Below are 23,694 nucleotides of genomic sequence, written 5' to 3'. Positions count from 1 at the left end.
GTTCGAAAATTAGAAAGATTGAATGATAGAGAGAGAATGTGACGCGAGATTCAAAAGTTGAATTGGGTTGGATGAGGCAAGAGATGAAATGGATGCAGAGTGAAATTAAGAAAATTCAGGTGAAAACGATTAATACAAATCAAGTAGGTACAAAAGAGTTACAAAAGACGAGCGAGTAGCGTTGTATGGCGACTCTATTATTAAAGGTGTGTTGGATGAGAGGATGCACAAAGTATGTTTTCCAGATGAGTAGAGTGATTGAGGCATTGGATATGAGGCGGGTGAGCAAGCAAAGGACTTGATGGTTTTAATAGGTACGAATGACTTGACAGAGGACAAAGAGCATGTCAGAATGGATATCAGGAGGCTGCTTTCTCATGTTGGCTGAAATGTGTGAGGAGAGGGGGAGTACAGTTTGTTAATGCGTGGAATCGGTTTGAAGGGCGAAGCGAACTGTATGGGAATGATGGACTGCATTTGAGTGGTTATGGTGTGAGTCGCTTGGAGAGACTGCTGCTGGAAGGTAGAGAAGTGAGTACAGAGAATGAATTACATCAAGTGGGAAGTGATGTGGAAGAACAGGAGAGTAAGAGAGGAGAAAGATTGAAGAGGTGGTTATGAATGAGGAAATGAGTGGCATGAGTATGGAAAATGAGAGAATGGGTGTGCAAGAGGAACAGGGAAACAGGGAGGCTCAGGGTGGACAGGAGTACACAGCATGAGAAAGATGGATGCTCCAAGAGGATGTGAGAGCATGTGTAGACAGGAAAGGAATTCGAAGACCTGGTATCAAGAGGAAACAGTTGGAATTGAAGAGGGTTCTAAAATAAATAAGCAGAAAGGGAAATGGTCCCAGTTGAGCATGGAGAGATCACATCGAATGTGTGGTATCAGTGGAACTAGCTGTAGATCCACAAATAAGTTGTTGTGTTTGTATACAAATGCTAGAAGTGTAAGATACAAGGCAGATGAAATGGTTTCACTAATTGAATGAAATTCGTTGGAATAAGTAACCAACGAATTGTTGGAATAAGTAAGACATGGCTAGATGAGGACGACATCCTGACAAGAATAGAGATGGAAGGGTATAATGTGTTTCGTGAAGATAGAAGGGATAAAAATAGAGGGGGAGTGCTATTGATGATAGAGAAAGAGTTATGTCCATACAAAGTAGAGATGCAAGAGGGAAATAGTGCCAGTGGTTTTGAGGCAGTATGGTGTGAGATAGAGGTGAATGGAATGAAATACTTGGTTGGATTATAACATAGATTGAAAGCCAAACGGCTATTTTTCTGGCAACCTTAATAATAATGAAGGAGATATAAATCTTTTGATGTTTAACTGCCAGTAAGCGAAACTCTAAGAACTCAGACTAAGATCTATGAGTTTCATACCAAAAAACTATTGGCAAATCCAAGTGTAAGTAACCACTTGGTAGTGCAACACCAAAGCAACTCGAATCAAAGGTGGAGCAAGCTCCCTCACTATCCTTGATATTTTCTCATAATGTAAAAACACAGCCCCTAGGAGATGTAATACAGTAATTACATTATGAGGAGAGGTCACTACCCAGACCGGTTTCAACCTTTTTTGAAGTCTCATCAGTAAGTAGGTAGACCTGGAAGATGGAAGATAACAAGGTTTAAGTGAAAAGAACTTACATACCTTCACTATACGAATGCTATAAAGGTGTGCTTGTATATTATAACATAGATTGAAAGCCAACCAGCTATTTTTCTGGCAACCTTAATAATAATGAAGGAGATATAAATCTTTTGATGTTTACTCACTGATGAGACCCCAAAAAAGGTTGAAACCAGTCTGGGTAGTGACCTCTCCTCATAATGTAATTACAGTATTACATCCCCTAGGGGCTGTGTTTTTACATTATGAGAAAATATCAAGGATAGTGAGGGATCTTGCTCCACCTTTGATTCGAGTTGCCTTGGTGTTGCACTACCAAGTGGTTACTTACACTTGGATTTGCCGATAGTTTTTCAGTATGAACTCATAGATCTTAGTCCGAGTTCTTAGTTTCGCTTACTGGCAGTTAAACATCAAAAAATTTATATCTCCTTCATTACTTGGTTGGATGTTGCTATAGACCAGGTAATATGGATGGTAGTGACTATGAAATGTATAATCAAATTAGCCAAGCAAATAAGAAAAGAGTGATCGTTATGGGCAGTTTTAATTATGGCAATATTGGAATGATGAGATAGCAACTGGAAGTAAAGAAAATGAGTTTCTTGAGTTTTTTTGTGGGATAACTACCTCAGACAGTATGTAACAAGAGGACACATGAAGATTGAGGGTCTTGGATTTGGTCATCTCATTAAAGGATGTAATTATAAACGAGTTGTCAAATCACCCACCAATTGTTGAGAGTGACCATGAGGTGATTACCTGGGTGGTTGCCAGCAGTGTGATGACCTCTGTAAGAAAAGGGTATATGTGGAACTACAAGGGGGTGATTATGAAGAGCTCAGGAGACAGCTTGCAGGTGTAGAATGTAATGAGGAGTTAGCTGGAGAAGAGATCAGTGCAGCTTGGGGGATTTTCAAAAACTATCTAGTAGATGCAATGTCTAAATGTATTCCAAGGGTGAGAAGGTTAAATAAGGTAGGTGTGAAATGGATGAATAAAGAGATTAAGCATGCAATACAGAGAAAAAGAGCATTATGGAGGCAGCATAAGAGAAGTGGAAATAACCAATCCCATGAGGACTACAAAGACCAGGCAAGGTGGGTGGCTTAGTTGCTGAGGGTAGCTAAAGTGAGGTGTGAACAGCAGTTAGCTAATGAAGCCAAAAAGAATCCTAAGGAGTTCTTTTGATTGTAGCCAGCAAAAGAAGGAATGATTATGGAAGGATGACATTGATTGGAGAAAATAGTATAAAGACAGCTGTTGCAGAAGGTGTGGTGGAGATACGTAATGAGCATCTCATAAAGGTCTTTCAATCTTGTGAATGTGACTTCATGGAGAGATTGAGAGCTGTTGATGATGGGGAAGAGAGACTGACTGTAAGTGAGCAAGAAGTGTATGAGGAGTTGAGCAAACTAGATGTAAATAAGACTGTGGGACTTGATAATATATCACCACGTATTCTGAAGGAATGTGCCAGGAAGTTGACGTTGGCCTTGACATTTTTTTAATATGAGTCTTGCACTGGGTCAAGTTCCTAAGGAGTGGAAGGAGGGCAAGATTGTGCCATGTAATAAACGGGGTGATAGAACTCAAGCATCAAACTATAGGCTTGTCTGTGTTTGATCAAGTGTCGTAGTTAAGTTGTTGGAGAAGCTTGTGAGAACTAGAATCCAGAGTTGGGTTGACAACAATGGTATTATCTTTGATGGACAGCATGGATTTGCTAAAGGGAGGACATGTTTTAGTAATCTACTTACTTATTACAATAAAGTGACTGCTTCCTTGGACAGAGGAGAAGGATACACAGTAATATACTTAGATTTTGCAAAGGCTTTTGATAGATTACCGCATGATAAGTTGATAGTCTAACTAGAGCGGATAGGGTTGGACATTAGATTGGTGCATTGGATTGGAGACTGGCTATCTGATAGGTATCAATAAGTTGCGTTTGTTATCCAGGAAAATGGAAAGTTACCAGTGGTGTGCCTCAGGGGTCTGTTTTAGGGCCATTGCTGTTTAACTTGTATATTAGTGATATTGGCAAAGATTTGGATGGAGATATTCAGTTGTTTGCAGATGATGCAAAGTTGGGACAAACCATGAGGAGCGGAGAGGATGTTATGGCCTTGCAGGAGGACTTGAATAAATTGAGTGATTGAGCACTGTAATGGGGATGTGAGTTTGGTGTTGGAAAGTGTGGAGTTTTAGAATTTGGAGAGCAAGGATGGGATGCAGAATTTATGCTTGGTGAGGATATATTGTCAGAGGTGGAGAAGGTGGGTGATGGTGGATAAGGATCTGAAATTTGGGGGACATGTAGCCAAAATTGTGAAGACAACACAAGGGCGTCTGGGAATGATGGGTAAGACACTGACTTGTAGAAGTGGAAAGATTCTTGTTCCATTGTATAAGGCTTTGATTAGGCCATACATGAACTATTGTGTCCAGATTTGGTCGCCTGGTTTCCAGAAGGACAAAGAGATGTTGGGGGGCGGGGGGGTTCCAGAGGTGACTTACTAAGGTAGTTTCTAACCTCTGGAATGTTGAGTATGGGGAGGGATTGGGAGGGTGCAACTTGCAGTCTGGTGGACGGGAGGAGGGGGGGGATGTGATGGGGGACCTACGGGTTGGTGGTGGGGGGTTGTTATGGGAGCAATGCTGGAGAGGTTCTACAGAAAATAGTGGGAGATCAGGGGGGGGCCCCCAAGGTCATTCCTGGAGACTGTGTGTGGTGAGGGGGGGGGGAGTGAGAGACGAGTTTTTTCATGCGGAGTTGTGAATGATTGGAATGATTATAAGTGAGAGTGTAGTGTCTGCAGAGAATTTGAGTGTGTTTAAGGCACAGTGTGTATGATAAAAGGACCTACCAGATGAGTCTTTGACTCCATGGGGTCTTGGGTAATAATAATATTTACATATGAAGAAACTCTCACAAACTTTTTTTGGGAGGGGGGAATCATTCCAATTCATAGAGTGCTTCAGAACATTCTTTAAAGAAGTTCATATTTAAAACTCTGCTTCCATGAAGAAGATGAGCCTTTTTCCAAAGGTGATTCTCTTTGATTCAATATCATGTTGTTCAAAACCAGACTAAGTTGAAGGGGTTCACGAACAATTCATCATGAGGAAAATTCATTGCTCGAACTATTGATTGCTGAAAATGTTATTTGCTAGAAAACTGAAATGAATTGCATTGATACCGATGCAATTCATTTCATCGGTATCAATGTTAAACCTTAAACCCAGACATGGGTTTAAGGTATTCAACATAGTATTGATATTTGCTGATCCCTTTTTCTGCATAAAGTTCTTTCTGTTCAAAGGTGGCATTTACAAGGAATCTTGTAAATGCAACCTAGAGACAGTGACAAAAGTCTTTTGTAGTTGATAAGAGATTAGAAATTTTGCCAGTAAGAAAATATTTGGGTATCAGGAGAAACTTTAAGTTTCTGTTTATAAGTTTGGGAATGCCAGAAATATATGAGATTGGGAGTCTGCATGATATTGCAACATATCCTTCATCTTAAGAATGTAGAAGTATATTATCTCAATGTGATGAGGGTGATAGCATTAATTCCATTAAAGTTTTTATAGTGAGACACTCTTGTTGTAAGGATGAAGGAGAAGAACATTATATGGTCTGTTAATTAAGAATTTTGACAATGCCAACTTTCTGGAAGTTGTGAACCTATATTTACTGACAGATATATAATATTTGTCAGTAAAGGTAGGTTTGTGATATACTCTGGATGACAAAGTATCAGAGTCTGTGCAGGTAATTAGAAGAATGCTCAAGAAGACTAAACTTCAAGAACTCTCCTTTTCCATGAAAATAGCCTCTATATACAAGTAGCTTAGTCATGAAGATATTTCATTTGCAAACTTTGTTTGCTTACAAGCTTTTTTACAAGCTTACACTTGAATAAAGGATTAAACAAGAATATAATTTCTTTGTAAGTTTAATTTAATTTCTAACCAATAAAAAAATTTTCAGCACTATAACAGACACAACCATAACAAACTCATTACTATAACCATCTGTCAGAAATTTCCAACTAAAACCTCTCATAGGCATGTTACTGTTCTAAACAAAATTCACTATAGCATCTTTCCTATAGCAAACTACTCATTCGTTTCTTAAGTATTTGTTAATATGAAATATATTTTTGCAATGCTTCATAATACAGGGTTGAAAGTATATTTTATGTTATTAACAAACATGGAATGTTTGTTAATAACATAAAAACCAGTGTACAGATAGTAGGAAGCAGTATTTCATCATGGCAGTTGAATTCAGGTGGTATGGCAACACGACATGAACTCAGTGACTCTGAGAGAGGTGTCATCATACACTGTCACATTGGTGGCATGTCTATATGTGCCATTACCAATCAACTGGAACATCCAAAATCAATGGCTCGTGATATGATCAACAAGTGGAGACATTCTGGCATCACTAATGCAGGAAAACACCCAGTGTGGCTGCTGAAAATGGAGGGACAGGAGAGTGTTAAAACGGTGCACAAAAACTGGCTGCAGTTTGTACAGACCATCCGTGATGAGTTCCAGAATGCCAGTAACACTATGATGAGCACTAATACTATACGAAAAGAACTCCATTTACTGGGTTTCCATGAAAGAGCAGCAGCCCATGATCTGAACATCACAACAATGAACAAGGTGGATCATCTGGCCTGGTGCAAAGAACATGTGAGCTGGACAATTGACTAGTGGAAAACGCTACTCTGGAGCAACGAATCAAGGTTCATCTGTTTCCAATCTAATGACCTGGAGAATGCTTGTTACCACAGCATGTTGTACCCACAGTAAAGTTTGGTGGTGGTGGTGGTGGAGTAATGGTGTGGGGTGCATTCAGCTGAATTGGAGTGGAACGACAATGTCCCATGCCACAAAGCTGAAGCTGTTATGGAATGGTATGAAGAGATGGCAGTTAAATGACTGCCCTGGCCTGTGCAGAGTCCTGACCTCAATCTCTACCAAACACCTGTGGGATGAATTGGAGTTATGATTGAGGTCCTGAGCAGCATGTCCTCGATCTGTTGCTGAACTCAGTGTTGCTTTGATGGAGGAAATGAAACAAATTCCACCTGATGTCTGCCACACATTTGTGGAAGCCTCCCTCAAAGGGTGCAGGAGGTGATCATAGCCAATGGTGGACATATCCAATATTAGGGTTCGTCTGCTGGTATTTATTGTAAATTGCTAAAGTTTCCGGACAATTATTGGTAGATAGTGTGTGTGTGTGTGTGTGTGTGTGTGTGTGTGTGTGTGTGTGTGTGTGTGTGTGTGTGTGTGGAGGGAAATGTTTTACTAAATTTTTTCTATTATATGATATAACCTAAATCTTGAGTATATGTTAAAGAAAAGAGCAACATCAAACAAAACAATTTCTTGCATTCCTAGATAATGCTATTTAAGCTAGGGAAAAAAAAACTCAACTTATATATATATATATATTTATGTGTGTTTATACACACACACTGCTTGGAAAGAAGTTAATGGCCACTCCCATGAGCAAGGTGCATCATGCCATGGAGTTGCAATGTGTTTGTATCTAGTTTAAATTGGAGAAATGTGATGCTCACAAGTCTGTACAACTGAGTCTGGGTGAAATGACTGTGAGAAGGAAACTGACAGATTTTGAAAGAGGTGTTGTGATAGGATGCCATGCTACAGGCCTATTTGTTTGGCAAATGTTGACAAATTGTGCCATCCTGGATCAACAACTTGGATATTGCAGTCCTACCATGGTTTCCATGGTAGCTGCAATATCCAAACCCCACATTAACCGAAGCAACATGCAGCATCTTCTTCAGTTATGCAAAGAGGTTGTACAGTGGGGTGTGGAAGCTTTGAAAGCTATGTTATAGAGTGACGAATCATACTAAAACCTCTACCAAGTAGATGGATTGGTGTGGTGAATACCCATCTGTGGGATGAAGTGGAGGAGCATCAGGTGCAAAGGACATTCACCCCAGAACAGTCCAGGACCTCATTATATGCCTACAGGAAGAATGGTCCAAAATTTCCATTAATCACTATCATATGTTTGTGGAAAGTATGCCCTGCAGGATTTGCGCAATGTCATCACAACAAAAGGCAGTCCTATGTCTCTTTAATATATTTAGGTGGGTACCATTGTATGATGTGTTTCTAAAACATATCAGATTCTTACTTCTTCTGTTTTTTTCTTTTTATTCTTCTGTTTTTGGATAATAATTGTCTGTGAAAAGAGGAAAAGGAAGAAAAAATTGATCTCAATCAATTCTTAGTACTGTTCTGGAAACTTTTGAATACAAGTAAAACCCAACTTATGAACATAATGTGATCTAAGAAATGTATTTGTGAGTTGAATGTTCATAAGTTGGATTCATTTTTTTCACAAGATACGTTGTTAACTTATTTCAGAAATGCATTAACACCTTTAGTAAAAATTTTATTACTTTTTTTATACATTTGCTTGTAGCACACCAAGTCTTCTACAAACAACTTTGCACTGTAGAAAAGCATGCATTGAGTTTTTCTTGTTAAGTTGCATTTCATTTCTTGAATGATAATATTTGGTTTTTTTAGAAATAACTATGGACCAAACAGGGCTTACATTGAGAATAATCACAATTTTTATATATTTGTCTTTTATAATTGCTGCAACTTAGAACAGTTCACATTATTAACACAACCAGTTGACTTAAGCAATTCACCATTTTCTTAATACTTAATTATGTCCATTTTAGTTTCTGTTTAAATCATTCAACTTTTTTTGCCACTTTTACAGTTTTTTTCCATATTTCAAAGTATTAAAAAAAAAAATGGAACAGTAGCATATAAACTCGCTCAACATTAAAATTTGGAATTTGTTCAGAACTGAAGAGCATTCAATATACTGGCACAGTAAAGAGAAAAAATTACTGGAGTGAGCATTTATGTACTTCTTCCTAAAATATCGATGAATTTCATACATTATAAATTGTTCGTGAATGGTGTGCTTGTGTTTTATACATGCATTGGAGTTGCAATTTGTTAATTTATACAATGCTCATACGAGGGGGATCTGGAAAGTTCTGATAAACACCTAAAACAGAAATTAATTAATTTTATCTTTTTATATATCGTAAAAGAAAAAGAACAAATTATTACAGTTTGATGAAACATGGAGGTTAAAGAGTTTTAAGATATGTTCTTTCTTGTGGTTAGATCAGTTGCTTTAATATAATTTTTGTTCTAAGTGTTTATCAGAACTTTCCAGACCCTCTCTCCCTTCCCAAATACAAATTGTTCATATCTTCAAATTTCATAAATAGAGATTTGTCTGTACATATAATTTTTTATATGTGAATGCCATCCTATCATGTATTTTAGTACCTGGCGTTAAATGTTATTTAATCCAGAAAGAACTGCACTATAGAGACCGAACAGTTTTTTCAAGCACTTCAGGCCTCCATTGAGCAGGATGGTGGTCTCATTAGACAATGAAAATAGCTTGCCATCCAAAGAATTGAACAAATATCCATGCCACAGTGAAATTAGAACCAATGAGTCGGCTTGTTTAGAGAGCGGCGATGATATCTGCTTAACAAATTACTTGCTGAAATTGTTGCTAAAAAGAAACACTAATAATACAAAATTGCTTAAATAGCACATCTACATTTTTTTTTTTTTGTTCAAAGCAAACATTTTTTTTCCAAGTTTTTTTTATCTATATTCAGTGCTAATGCTAGAAAGGTTGCATATGAGTAGAATAGAATAAACATATCCTACTTCTGTATAACCATCTTAGTATTAGCACTGAAGACAGACAAGCAACTGTACAGAAAATTCTACTCTGCTTGTACATAAATGTCCTTCCATTTAAGGTAATTTACTGTGTTTTTTAATGCATAACACACTAACATTTCTGTTGGTGTATAAAAACCATTAATAAATAGCTGTTGTTTTTATTATTAATGTAAGCAAATTAAATAGATTAAGAAGAAGAAGATGTATATGACAAGAATTAATTTATTTAATTATAATGCAGTTATTTGTGGTATGTGTTTAATCAGCAACTTATTTATTTATTTATATTTTCTTTAGTGTAATTTTGAAGGCCCTAAGATATTTTTCTCTAACGATTAGGGAACAATTTACGCATACTTTTGAATATCAAGTAAGTCTTTTTGACATTTGTTGTGTGTGTGTGTGTGTGTGTGATACTAATGAATGCACAGAGATATTATATATCTCTTCACATTTATTAGTGAAAGCACAGCTTATTTTTTAAATAATAAAACAGTTAAAATGAAAATAGAAACAAAATATAATGAATATTGCTGGCTGTAAGGAATGTAAGAGGAATAATGTATAAATATCTAGAAGTAGATGCCGCATTAAACATAGTGAGGATTATTGTATTAAATATTACAAATTCCAGAATGAAAAAAAAATAAAAGGAACCATGGAACTGAAGAGTCAAGGCAGGCATTGTCATTTGATATCATAAATCTATTTCAAAACAGATAAACTACTATAAATATTGAAATTTTAAGAATAACTGAAATTAAATTTAAAATAAATGGGGGACTACTTTTAATTTTTTTTAATGATAATCTTCTGTGCATGAGGATTAAGTTAATGTGGATGGATGAGAAGAAAATTGTTCACATTTTGTTTGAAGAGGTATGAATTGCATTCTGTGGGAACTTGTTCCAGAGGGCAGCAGCAAGAGAATAAATGAAGAGGAGGAGAAATTTCTTCTGTGAGTTTGGAGTTGAAATGTGAAGGGGGGGGGGGGGTGTTGAGTAGTTACTACATGTTTCATTTTAACAGAGGGTAGAGGGATATTGATGCCAATTCAGATGCACATTGGCTGTAGTAATATTTATAGAAGATGCAAATAGCAAATATAGAGTTAGTAGCTGTTGAGAGGCAAAGTAATGTCTTGAGTAAAAGAGAAATTTAGATTAGTTAGAATTATTTTAATTGTATCCTTGCATGTGATACAATCTAAACATACCTGTCAAACCATAAAGGTTATCAATATCAATTTCCAAGAAAATGAGTCCAAATTACATTGTTCTGAATTGTTCGCAGTAAGAACCACCCAGTATGCCATAAATGCAAAAAAAATCCTATTTACTATCCTCTTCATGCCAATTAAACAAAACAAAATAAATTACTCCCCTGTACTCTCAAACCAGCCTAATTCCTGAATACTCTTGAACCAACCAAACTCCTCCTAACATGTACAAAAAAACCATGCTAGCTCACAGTTGGTTTTCTGCTTTTTTCATCTGATGATGTTTTAACATATTGCACTCATCTTGTTTGTTTCTGGCTTACTATGTATATAACAAGTTTTTTATTCTTATTCTCAGTTCTTTCAAAATCCAAAATTTACATAATTCATCTGTTCAGTGTTAACTTTTAGTTGTTGAGTTTTACATCTTGTTTATCTTAGTGTATTTTCTGCACTCAATTGTCACTATCTTGTGCTCATCACTTTTATTTGTACACCATTTCAGCTCTAAAGAAGCCTTTTGCCAAATTTTAACCAACTTTATCATCAAGATTTTTATTCAGGTTAATTAAGATCATTCAATTAAAATCCTAATATATTTAATTTTTTAGCCTAGTCATTACAAAAGGTCTGCTTCATAACCAAAATAACTTAGCTTGTTCTTCCCGGCTGTTAACATTTTAAAAGCATCATGATTTTCTCAGAAATTTAGAGTATGCTACAAAATTTTGAATAAAAGACTCAGAAATATTTCAAATAATCTATTCTCAGAAGTATAATAAGGTATCCAGTTAACCTGAAGAACTTTTATCAGTATAGTGCTGTATTCAGATGATCAGATTATATTACAAGAAGGTTGAGATCATATTAGATTAAAAATAGTGTCAAAGCAGATCAAATACTAGAACAAGTGACAAAGTTTAATTATCTAGATTGCATAATAACATATCTGAAGATATTGCTGAAAAAATAAATAAATTTCAGAAAATCTATGGAATAATTAAAAGGACTGGGGGGGGGGGTGAGAAGCTCAACTTAAATTTACAAAGTAATGGCCACTCCCCCTCTATTATATGATTCAAACATATGGACTATTAATAGGAAAGATCAACAAAGTAAAATACAGGCAGCAGAAATGAATTTTTTAAGAACAAAGAAAGGATGCACAAAATTATGCCATATAAAAAGTGAAAATATTAAAAGAGGGCTAGATATTTACAATTTAAATGAAAGGATCAACGAATATAAAGAGAAGTGGAAAGATAATTTATATTGGATCGAAAGATATCAGCTACCAAAAAAAAAAAAAAAAGTAGATAATATATAGACAAAAGGGAAAGATCGGGGGGGGGGGAACAACTGCAAGATGGAAAGACCACTAAATCTGTAATGAGCATATGCATATTCCTTGATAAGAAGAAGAATATACACAATAGCTACATGAACAAAAAATTAAAATATCCTTATAAAATAGGAGAAAAAATGAGGGAAGTAGAAACAGAATGGTATATATTATAAAAATAATACAAAATACAGCAGCAACTGTAAGTCTAGAAAAAAAAAATGCACACACACATACACACTCTAAAAGAAGAAAAATTAAAAATATGTTAATGAAATTAAAGAAATAAGTAGATTAAGAAAAGAACATACTGGAAATGGCCAAGAAGTAAAAGATTAGAATATGTACAAAAGAATAAGAGCCCTGTCTAAGAGAGAAGCAGAAAAAGACTTAGACACTCATGGGAGAACAAATTTGTTTATAATTTAGAATACAACATATGTAAAATAAAACCCAAATGATTAAAATGTTGCACATTTTAAACAGTAAATATCACTAGCGGTTTAAAACAACAGGGTTCTAAATTTTTATTCAGAATTACAGACTGATGATAATAATTACAAAAAAAAATAATAAAAAATTCACCAGCTGACAGATAATGAAAAAATTGTCATTATCATCACCAGACCTTCACAAACTCAACTATTCATTGTGAGAGGTCCTACAGTACATCACATACATAGCTCATTATAGCATGCCTTAAATTCATTCACTATCTACACTCACCTATCATTTTCTGTAAAAAAAAAAACCTGATTCCACCCCCACCCCTCTTTCACATCCTCCTTGTACAGCTTCCAGGGATGGCCTCTTGTTCTCCCCTATCTTCCCCCATTCTGTGAAAATCTTCATCCACATTAATCTGGTAATAATCCCTTACTAAATTATGTCTGTAATTCCCCCCCCCCCAACACACACACACACACACACACACACACACACACACACACACACACACACACACACACACACACACACACACACACACACACTTCCTCCTATCCACTTAACAGCAAATTATATTTCCTTAATCTTTCTTCATGCTTAACCCAAAGATCAGAAACTATCTTAGTCAGTGATCTTTGAACTCTTTCATATCTCTTCATCCTTTTGAAAATTAGTTAACCAAATCTGTGCACAATAATCAACGTGAGGCCTTATGCAATGGAACCGCAATATCCTTACTTCATGTTAGTGTCCTCCACATCATTGCTATAATCCATTGTGCTGTCCTCAGAATTATAGCAATGTGCCAAAATTTTAGGTCTTTATTCACTATTACATCTGGATCCCTCATCTCTAATTACTCAAAAATGTTCTCACCGATTGTATTTTCTGCTTCATATCCTTACTTCCCAAATATTAAATCATTACACTTGTGACATTGAACTAGAAGTTCCACTCACTTTCCCATTCACCCAGTTTATTCAACTCCTCTTAGAGAGAGCCACTACATCTGCTCTTCATAGTACTTTCCAGCTTTGCATCTTCTACAAACAACTGCATGTCACTATTCCAACCTTTCCTAATATCATTAACATACAGATTAAACAACAATAGCTCCAAACCAGAAGAATGCAATTAGGTTGACTAATTACCCTCTCTCTCTCTCTTGACAATTCACTCCACTCACTCTTACAGAAGTGTTTGGTTTCTGCAGCATGTATCTTCTAATGATTAAAAACTAATTTTAATGCTTCCAGTATTTTGTCTAAGTCACTGAGACATCTTCAGGTGTTACAAATAACTCTTGTAACACCCACTCAGTACAACACAATACTAAGTGAAACACATGGGTGACTCTAAAATCCTATCCAGGTGATGCACCCTCTATGGGCATTTGTAGGTGGTCTAGGATGTAAAGTGGGACTTCTGATAATTAATGTTTTTTCCCAAATTTTGGGAAGTTTTATGCAACTGTATTTATTTAAATTTGGTTGATTTCTGAGTGCTGCTGCAGATTCTAAAAACCATCTTTCTTTTTTGAATTTACTATGTTGGTTTTCTCCAGGAGATCCTGTGGGTAGATTCTTCGAGATCCTGTATCGAAAACATGGCCAGATTGACCATATTGTGATTACAGATGTATGATTTGTGTTCTTCTAAATGGATGGTTGCTGATCTGCCTGTCTGTCCGAAGTAAGCCAGCTTGCAGGAACAGGGTACTTTATGTACTCCAGGAACTGAGAGAGGAGGGAGCTGATCTTTGGTAGAACAGATAAGGGTAGCAAGTTTATGGTGGGGCTTAAAAGCTGTGTAGACATTGTACTTTTTAAAGGACTGGATATTCTTTCTGATGTGCCATAGATGTAGAGAATGGTGATGGCTGGAGAATAGGCGAGGAACTGGTCTTATTTTTTAAATTCTAATATAATTTTAAGAAATGCCACCACCACAACTACATCTGTGGCACATCAGAAAAAAAAGGTCCTTAAAAAAGTAAAACCTCTACACAGTTTTTAAGTCCCACCATAAACTTGTCACCCTTATCTGTTCTACTAAAGATCATCTCCCTTCTTGTTCATATCTGAGAGCTGCTCAACTTTTATTCACTTTAAAACTTTCTTGCATGTTGTTCTTCTTTTCAGTATTAAATTCAGTTTTATCCTGCTCAAGACTAAATGGTAATCAGTTCCACTTTCAAATCCTCTGTACACTCTAGTGTCCTCTACCAATGAGAAAACATCATTATCAACAATAACATAATCAGTGAGACTTCTTATTCCTTGTCTCTTCTCTCCATGTGAATTTGTGCACATTTTTATGTTGGAACATTGTGTTAGTAATAACCAGTCCATTTCCTGAGCAGAAATCCAACAGGTATTTGCCATTATTATTAACTTTGCTATTTAGATCTTCAACAAGGATCAACTTCTCCTTTTTTTCATTATTTTAGTTGCTTTCTGTAAAGAGCAAGTAACACAATGAAAAATTATAACATAATTTTTCCTTCTGTAAAACCTTCTGTGAGACCACAGGCTGAAATAAGTCTCATTGTCCAGTTCCCCATTTGCCCACATCGCTACTTTGTATTTGCCTGTTAAAGTTTTCTAAATTTTGGGAAGTTTAATGCAGCCATATTTATTAAGATTAGGTTGGTTTTTTAAGTCTAATGCAGATTATAAAAAGAGTCTTTCAAGTTTGTATTTGCTGTGATTGAGCATGGTTAGTTTTCTTCTATCCGATTCTGTGTAAGGTATCCAAGGCATGGTCTTCTAGACCTGATTGACCATAGTTGTGCTGGCAGATGTTAGCAGATCTCCCAGTCTGACCATAATATGATAATTTGCAACAAAGAATAAACACCTGGAATAGAGAGCGTTGGAAGTAGATCCTTAGGGAAATTTGCTTCAAATGAGGTTTGAAAGCGGTGCGGAGATTATATTTTTTTTTTTACTTTTTCTGAAGTGTCCCATATATAGGAAATAGTAATGGCATTACCATTGTCTTTATGGTGAGAGAGAGATGGAAGGGACAGACAATTTGTAGATATTTCTGACATTTTAACTATTGGACAGGAAGGTTTGCTGAATAAAGGCAAGTTCCACTGTAAGGGAAGCTTGAACAGAGGTTGAAAGCTCTATTGACAAGGGTTTTGATGACACCATATTGTTGAGAAGGAGATGGTGGGAAAATTTATATGTGGTATCTATTTGTGTGGATGGGTTTTCTGCAAACAGAGAAAGAAAACCCACCCCACACGGGTAGATACATACGTGCAATTACAGTATCTAAAAAGGCAAGCTGTTGTTTTTCCTTTTTCAATAGGGAACTAAATTCTGGGATGTCAACTGTTGAGGTGGAGGAGGAAAGAGCCTGATGTGTCTGAGCCATGTTGCCAAATAGAGAACACATCATCAGTATATCTTAACCAAATAGAAACCTCTGTTAACATCTACCTAGAAGAATACAAAAAAATACATCTGCCACCACAACTACTGTCAATCAAGACTAGCAGACCATGTCTTGTAGATACCTTAAAGCAGCAGACTTAAATAACCAGCCTAATCTAAATAAATATGGTTGCATTAAACTTCCCAAAATTTGGGAAACTTTAATTCTTAGTGACAAGAGATCTAAAAAGAATCCAATTGGTTCAGTTGTTATCTTCTAACTCAAGAGTGAATTGAACATGATGATGATGACTGATAAGATAACTGAATTTTTTTTTTATAAGCTTTTCCTACATAGAGGCAAATATTTTGTCTGCAGAATAGAGGAATTACTATAGGTACTGCTGGCTAGCCTTAGATGTTGGGCAGGAGGCCTAAGAATTAAAGTTTACCAAATTTTGGGAAATTAAATATGTAACAGAAATTAAGACATCAGAATCATCAAAACTGGTATGGCAGGAAGTCAATTGAATAAATTTATATCGAATAGGAGAGAAATTAGTCAAAACACTAAATTAGCTGTATAAGCTGAGTGTTTTGAACAAGACACTGTTCAAACCAATTTTAAGTTATGAATCTGAGAGCTGGGTTAGAAAAAAAAACACTTGAGCAAAGACTAATGACCACAGATATGACAGTCTTGAGAAAGATTAGGGGCATCAATGGCAATATCATATTTAAAATAAGGAGATTAAAGGGGAAAAACTTGACATTGTTAGCATCCAGGAATGTGTTAGAAGAGCTAATCTCAGGTGGTATGGTCACTTAAACAGAATGGGAGAGGAAAGATTAGCAAATCAAGTGTTCTCTGTGAGGTTGGCAGGAAGACCCAGAGGAGAAGACCAAGATGTAAGTGGATTGATATATGAAAAAGTGCCTTAGGAGACAGAAATATAAGATCTGATAATGTTGGAGTCTTGACAGGTAATAGATTGATTTGGAGGAAAATTTTAATAGGAAGTTAGTTAGTAATGATGTCAGTTTTTCATGTAGTATCATATCCTACACCCCTTGAGGGTACATGTCAGGAATTCATCATCGTCATCATCATTTGATGATGATGATGATGATAAAGACTTAAAAAGTCCAACCCATAAAACAAGTAGATGGATTTATATATATGGAAATTTTAATTACTTATTATGGAACCTGTGAACAGAAATGAAGAAATACAAATTGCCAAAATAGCCTTTTTTTAATAAGAAACAGAATACTAAGGGAAAAGTCAATATGAATACAAATAAATGACTGATAACTTCCTACATATATTCTACGTTAATATATATCTTGAACATTGGCCATTTGAAAAGAAATTGAAAAAACTGATGACTCTGGCAATGTGGTTGCTAAGAAGATTTATAGGATTATCTGTATAGAAAAATTAACAAATGAGTATTAAAAGAGCAAACCAAAAAAAGAGGATACTAAATGAGAGAAAGAGGAAAATGAAATTCTTAGTGGATAATCTTATCAAAGAACTGACCAGTGAAATCATCACAGAAAAACTGCAGGGAAGAAAAAAAAAGAGGAAGCTTCAACCAAGACTATATGAAAAAAATGGAGCACTAGAACTGGACAGCAAATGTACCATCCACATATTTAGCGATGCATGAGATAGGAATAGGATGAAAAAATGATGACTTCCAATATCCAGAATGACTCCTGATTTACAGTGGTTGTACTGCATGATTTCTATACCTCCATATTTGAGCATTTCTGGTCAAATATTCAGCTGCCTCTCCATATCTCAGGTTTTTAATGGCATTTTCTATCCCAAGTTTTGATATGTACTCCTGATTGTTCCTCTGAATATTTTCTACTACTATTATCACTTCTTGTTGCATTTGGTGGTCTTTCAGAGAAATTGCTCCATACTTCCAGGATATTTTTATCTGAGTTTTCACATTACCTTTATCATCTCTGATTCCTTTTACAGTACTCTTTCCTCTATTTCTAAGCTTTTTCAATAGCCTCCAGAACATTTAGTCTACACTGACATGTGTGATGATTAGTTAACTATTCTTGATTATGTTAACTTTTACAAATTAAGAAATATTGGAATTAAAGTACCATATTTATTTTCCATAATATCTGCACATTTCTATAAGCCAGTAAAGAAACTTGGAAATAAGCCAACCTTAAAAGGCATAATTATTTTGCTGTTTTTCTTGCCGTGAGTATTTTGTTTATCAGGATAATAGGACCAACTTGATAGAACTGATATTAAAATATCACATATAATATATATATATATATATATATATATATAGATAGATAGATAGATAGATAGATAATATTTTATGTATATATTCTTGTAGCTTTGGAATAATTTCTTCCATTGTTCCATCTCCTTCCTTACCCAAGATGCCTTACAGTTAGAAAATTTTTCCCAAAACAAGAGGACCAAAATTATTTCTAGGTCAGTTCATTGAGTCCATTTTATTTTATCATTTTATTGTACATAGTATGTGTCTTTACTTGAGAATTATGAAATATACTAAATGAAGTTGTTAAGAATTGATGTATTTATACTATTCAAAATACAAAATAAGTAGTAAATGGGGGGAATATCAGTAAACAGAGAATGCTTAAAAATGAGCTACCACAGGGCTCGGTGCTAGCACCACCACCACCACTGCTTTTTAGTTTTTACATCGCAGACATCCCTGAAACAGTTAGTAGAAAGTTTGCTTATGCAGATGATTTAGCTTTGGCGATCAGTGACAAATCCATAGAAAGAACTGAAGAAATATTGATGAATGATATATCAGCCTTATGGCAGTTCTATAAAAATTTAAAAAAAAAAAAAACTAAAAATATAAATATAAAAATATGACTAAATTTTTTGTTTGAAGCTTGTCATATATTTAATGCTGTATTGTATCTGTTTGTCTATGTTTTACTTTATGCTTATAATTTTATATATTTGTATCTGATCCATATTCATATGTATTTTATTTTATTCCCTTTTAACCATGATAAATAAATAGATAAATAAATAAATAAATCCAAAATTGACTCATAAAAGGGGAAAAAAGCCAGAAAAGGCGCTCAAACCTTAAAAAAAAATGCATAAACTTATCCATATTTGCTTAAAAAAACCCGAATATTTATATTATATATATCATATAAACCATCTTCATATAATATTAATGAAAATGACTGAAATAAAAATCTGAAATATTATGAGTCTGGTGTGGGTATTTGGATGTCTCTCTCTCTCTCTCACACTTTCCCTCCCCCTCTTTCTACATATTTCTATCTAACTTGATTCACAACTGATGCACAAGATAATTTTTTTTTTTTTTTTTTTGATATTTATTCCATGAATCTTTCCAAATAGCTTCAGAACATTTTCCACAGAATGCTATCTGTTTGGAATTTCACTGTAGCTTTGGACATTTATGAATGTTCTAAGTTGTAGATGATTTGCATAGTTCATCTGTCATTACAGCCTTGCATATCAGTGGCCTGAAGCATTGTAAACTTGGCTTTAAATCAAGATTCCCATGTTATCTAACCTGGTAGTCATCAAACATAGCTTGCATCAGCAGTTAATATATGTATACATACATTTATATACTATTTGAGATAAGCTTTCTTAGTAGTTACACTTTGTATATATGGCTCTTTAATAGCATTTCCAATTTTACCATTTGTTAAGAGAACATTGTTATAAATATGCAGAACAGAAAAGATCCAGAGAAATACATATATAAACAGACAAATATAGTAACTGTTGTTACTGCAATTTACTTCACTACTAATCACCCCATATAAACAATATAAATATATATATATATAGTGAACTATGCTACAGCACTGGGGCAGTTACCTAGGGCATCAGTGACAGTATATTTTACCAATTATCGAAGTTGTCACACTAAAAAGGGACATAGCTACAAATTTGCAAATAGCACAAAAAAAACTTACCTGCCCTACTGCATAAAATTAGAATAAAAGAATGATGTTTTGGAACTGCATGTTTTGAAAATATGCTTTTCTCTCTTAGGAAAACTGTTCATGGAACACATCATCCAGTAGTTTCTTAGAGATTAGTTTGTCCCATCAATTTTTTTCCTAACACTGCTATATCTCCTATGAGTCTTTCACATGCACAATGTACCAGTCTTGTCAGCGCCCATACTTCAAATTCATTTCCTACATATACCTTCTCTTAGTATTAATTATACAACTTAAGTATGGATTAAAATGTCTTCCCATGACAAAAGTCATGGGAAGACTTTGGTAAGAACATAGAAAATAAATATCAAGAAGGCAGCAAGATATTCTGGAGGCTGTTGAAAAAGCTCAGAAATGGAGGAAAGAGTGCTGTAAAAGGAATTAAAGATGATAAAGGTGACATGAAAACTGGAGATAAAGATATCCTTGATGTATGGAATAATTATTTTGAAAAATTGCTAAATGAAACAATCAGTGATAGCACAGTAGTAAAAAAACACTCAACAGACATGCAATCAGGAATACATATCCATACCTGAAGTAGAAAAAGCCATCAAATGCTTGAAATGTGGAAGGACAGCAGGAGTAGATGATATTTGACCAGAAATGCTGAAGTATGGTGGTATAAGAATCTTCCAGTGGCTGCACTGCATAGTTCAGAAAGCCTGGACTGAGGGATGAATTCCTGATGATTGGAGTAGAGCTCTCTTAGTACCCATATATAAAAATAGAAATAAAACTGAATGTGAGAATTACAGAGGTATTTCCCTACTGAGTGTTCCAGGCAAGATCTATGCAAGTATACTTGAGAAATGGTTGAGAAGAATTGTGGAAGAAAAGCTTGGTGAAGAACAAGCTGGATTCAGGCCAAATAGAGGCTGTCAGGATCAGATCTTCACTTTATGACAAATAGTCGAGAAAGCATGGGAACATTACAAAGATCTGTATTTAAGTTTTGTAGATCTGGAAAAGACATATGACAAGGTGCCAAGGGAAAAGCTATTCAAAACGCTACAGTTGTATGTCAATGGTGCATCAAGCAATATATATCAAGCAATACTTAGTCATTATTTGAGTTCTAAGTCAGCAGTTAGAATTGAAGGAAGTACATGAAGATGGTTTAATGTTAAATCTGGTGTCAGACAAGGATGTACATTATCCCCCCTCCATTATTCATTATCTATATGGATCACATTATGAAGAAAAGTGATATTAAACCTGATATCAAAATTGGAGATGTTAATCTCAGCTCTTTACTTTATGTGGATGATGTTATACTTCTAAATAAATCCAGTACATATCTGCAAGATTCTCTGACTAAGTTGAGTGGCTGTTGTAATAGATATGATATGGTATGAGGGTCAGCAATAAAAAGACAAAGACAATGAAAATAGGCAGAAACATTGAAAATATCAAATGCATCATGAATGGAGAACCTATAGAACAAGTAAAACATTTCAGCCATTTAGGCACAATTTTTAGTGAAGATGGTAAATTAAATATGGAAATATTTAATTTACCATCACAAACAAAAAAAAATGTAAATATGGAAATAGACAACAGAATCAACAAAGCTTGTATGGTAGGAAGTCAACTGAATAAATTTATATGGAATAAGAGAGAAATTAGCTAAAACACTAAATTAGCTGTATACAAGATGGTGTTCAAACCAATTTTAACTTATGAATCTGAGAGCTGGGTCAGAAATAAACTTGACCAAAGACTAGAGAATGCAAAAATGATAGTCCTGAGAAATATTAGAGGTGTGAACAGGTGGCATCATTGGCAATATCATATTTAAAATGAGGATATTACAGAAGAGCTTGACATTTTTTGCATCCAAGAATGTGTTAGCAGAGCTAATCTCAGATGGTATGGTCACTTTAACAGAATGGGAGAGGAAAGATTAGCAAAATAAGTGTTTTCTCTGGCAGGTTGGTAGGAAAAAGATCCAGAAGAAGACCGAGATATAGGTGGATTGATACAGTAAAAAGTGCCTTAGAAGATAGAAATATAAGATTTGATAATGTTGAAGTCTTGACAGGTAACAGATTGATTTGGAGTAAAATTGTAGATAGGAAGTTAGTAGTAATGTAAGTTTTTCATGTAGTACTATCATATCCTGTACACCCCTTGAGGTTACATATCAAGAATTTGATGATGAAGTATGAATTAATCAGTTAATTGTACGCTGTACTTCACAGAGCTTCCTTAGCTAGTTGGTTTTGATGGAGCCCTTTGGTTCGAATTTTGTCTGTGATGCGAAGAACCTGTATCAGTACTTTATCCATTTATCAGTCAAAGGGGAATTAAATGGTCTCATTCAGTGGTGGAGATTTTTTCTTCCATTAATTTGAGTTTTTCATATCTACAAACATAGGATACTAACTCTTCTTCTTCCTCTTGTGCCTTTTCCCATCTATTGGTGGTCGGCCTTTTTCTTTTTTAGATAATGTGCAATATATGTACAAAGACAAGCTATATTATGTTTCAAATGATATGCCAAAGTTACAATAATTTGATCAACTGTTATTCTACTGGCCTGACCTCTAGTGTGCTATTTCCTATTTCTAATATCATGAGAGACAAATTCATATTGATTCTTTACCCTTTCTGACCTGAATTTTTTTTTTTTCAAGTAAAAAAAATTTTTCTTTCTATTTATTTTGTCTTTAGGTCTAAAAAAGCAAGAGTATCAAGTATTTTGATGAAAAATACATTTCGGGATAGGAATTCTGACTGACTGATTCTGTATGGAATCATTATATTCTGGTAGCAAATATTCAACTTCTGAGTTTATACTCTACAATCCAATATATGCTACTAAGTCATAAAAACCGATATCGGTAAGATTTATACGTATAATACATACCGTTATTATATTAAAGAAATGGAACTACAATGTACGATACCAATTGGAATCATTCGCCACGTAATATGGGCTATGAAAGCCAAGACAGTGATTCCAATTGGAATCACTAGGGCAGAAAGGTTTAATACATTAGCGGTGGCCTAAATACCCCCCCCCCCCCCCCGAACAACTTACCTAGGGGAAAAAAATGAATCTGTCTGTTAGTCTCAGATAACAGCTATAAACTTATGAAATATAACCCTACTATTTAGATTTAAAAGAGAACGCTAAAATTGCTTAAATCAGTCACTTCCTGCCCCAAAGATAAAGTTAGAAAACTACATCTGCATTATACTCATTCACTGAGAATTTATGGTTTGCCTAAGATTCACAAGCAGAATGTACTGCTTCAGACAATATTGGAATGTATCGATAGCACCAATTATCATCTAGCCAAGGAACTAGTATCAACACGCAAGGAGTTGGTAAGTCATTCCCACCCACCCCCATATAAATATCAAAAATGCACCACTTTGTAAGCAAAATTAAAGACATCATGCTTGATAAAACATCTCTGCCCTTTTCACAAATGTCCCAATCAATGACACAGTTCTTCTTTTACAGGAAAAATTCCTACTTGATATCACAGCACTCTGTGCCCGTGTACTGCATTCTTTTTATTGTGTGTGGCAAAATGCTTTTAGCTGCAAAAAGAAGTCACAATCTTGGTCTTGCCATTATTCCCCCCCCCCCCCCCCAGTTGCTAACTTTTATATGGAAACTTTTGAGCAACATACTCTAGATTCCTTTACTTTAAAACCCAAAGTCTGGCTTAGATACGTTGACAGCGTTTTTGTTATCTGACCTCATGGTTGCCAGGCATTGGGCACTTTCCTCAGTCACCTAAACGAAGAATACAAACACATACAATTCACGAAATTGAAAGTCAGAAGACACTTCCATTTCTTGATATACTTGTCAC

At 35.1% G+C, this 23,694-nt stretch overlaps 1 protein-coding gene across 2 annotated transcripts in view; it reads left to right on the top strand.

The window, feature by feature from the left end:
* Nucleotides 1-23,694, top strand: part of mbc (dedicator of cytokinesis protein myoblast city) — a 643,249-nt gene that overhangs the window by 424,207 nt on the left and 195,348 nt on the right. For both annotated transcript variants that reach the window (XM_090391142.1, XM_090391141.1), the window contains exons 27-28: nucleotides 9,742-9,814; nucleotides 18,217-18,317. In XM_090391142.1, coding sequence (XP_090247268.1) covers nucleotides 9,742-9,814; nucleotides 18,217-18,317 — 174 coding nt within the window. The remainder of the gene's footprint in view (nucleotides 1-9,741; nucleotides 9,815-18,216; nucleotides 18,318-23,694) is intronic.

The sequence above is a fragment of the Typopeltis vanoorti genome, chromosome 4 (genome assembly GCF_054136105.1).
Source record: "Typopeltis vanoorti isolate ZY-2024b chromosome 4, IOZ_Tvanoo_1.0, whole genome shotgun sequence".
Classification (NCBI taxonomy): domain Eukaryota; kingdom Metazoa; phylum Arthropoda; class Arachnida; order Uropygi; family Thelyphonidae; genus Typopeltis; species Typopeltis vanoorti.
Note: the sequence above shows the minus strand (reverse complement) of the source record. Positions and strands in the feature narration are given on the sequence as shown.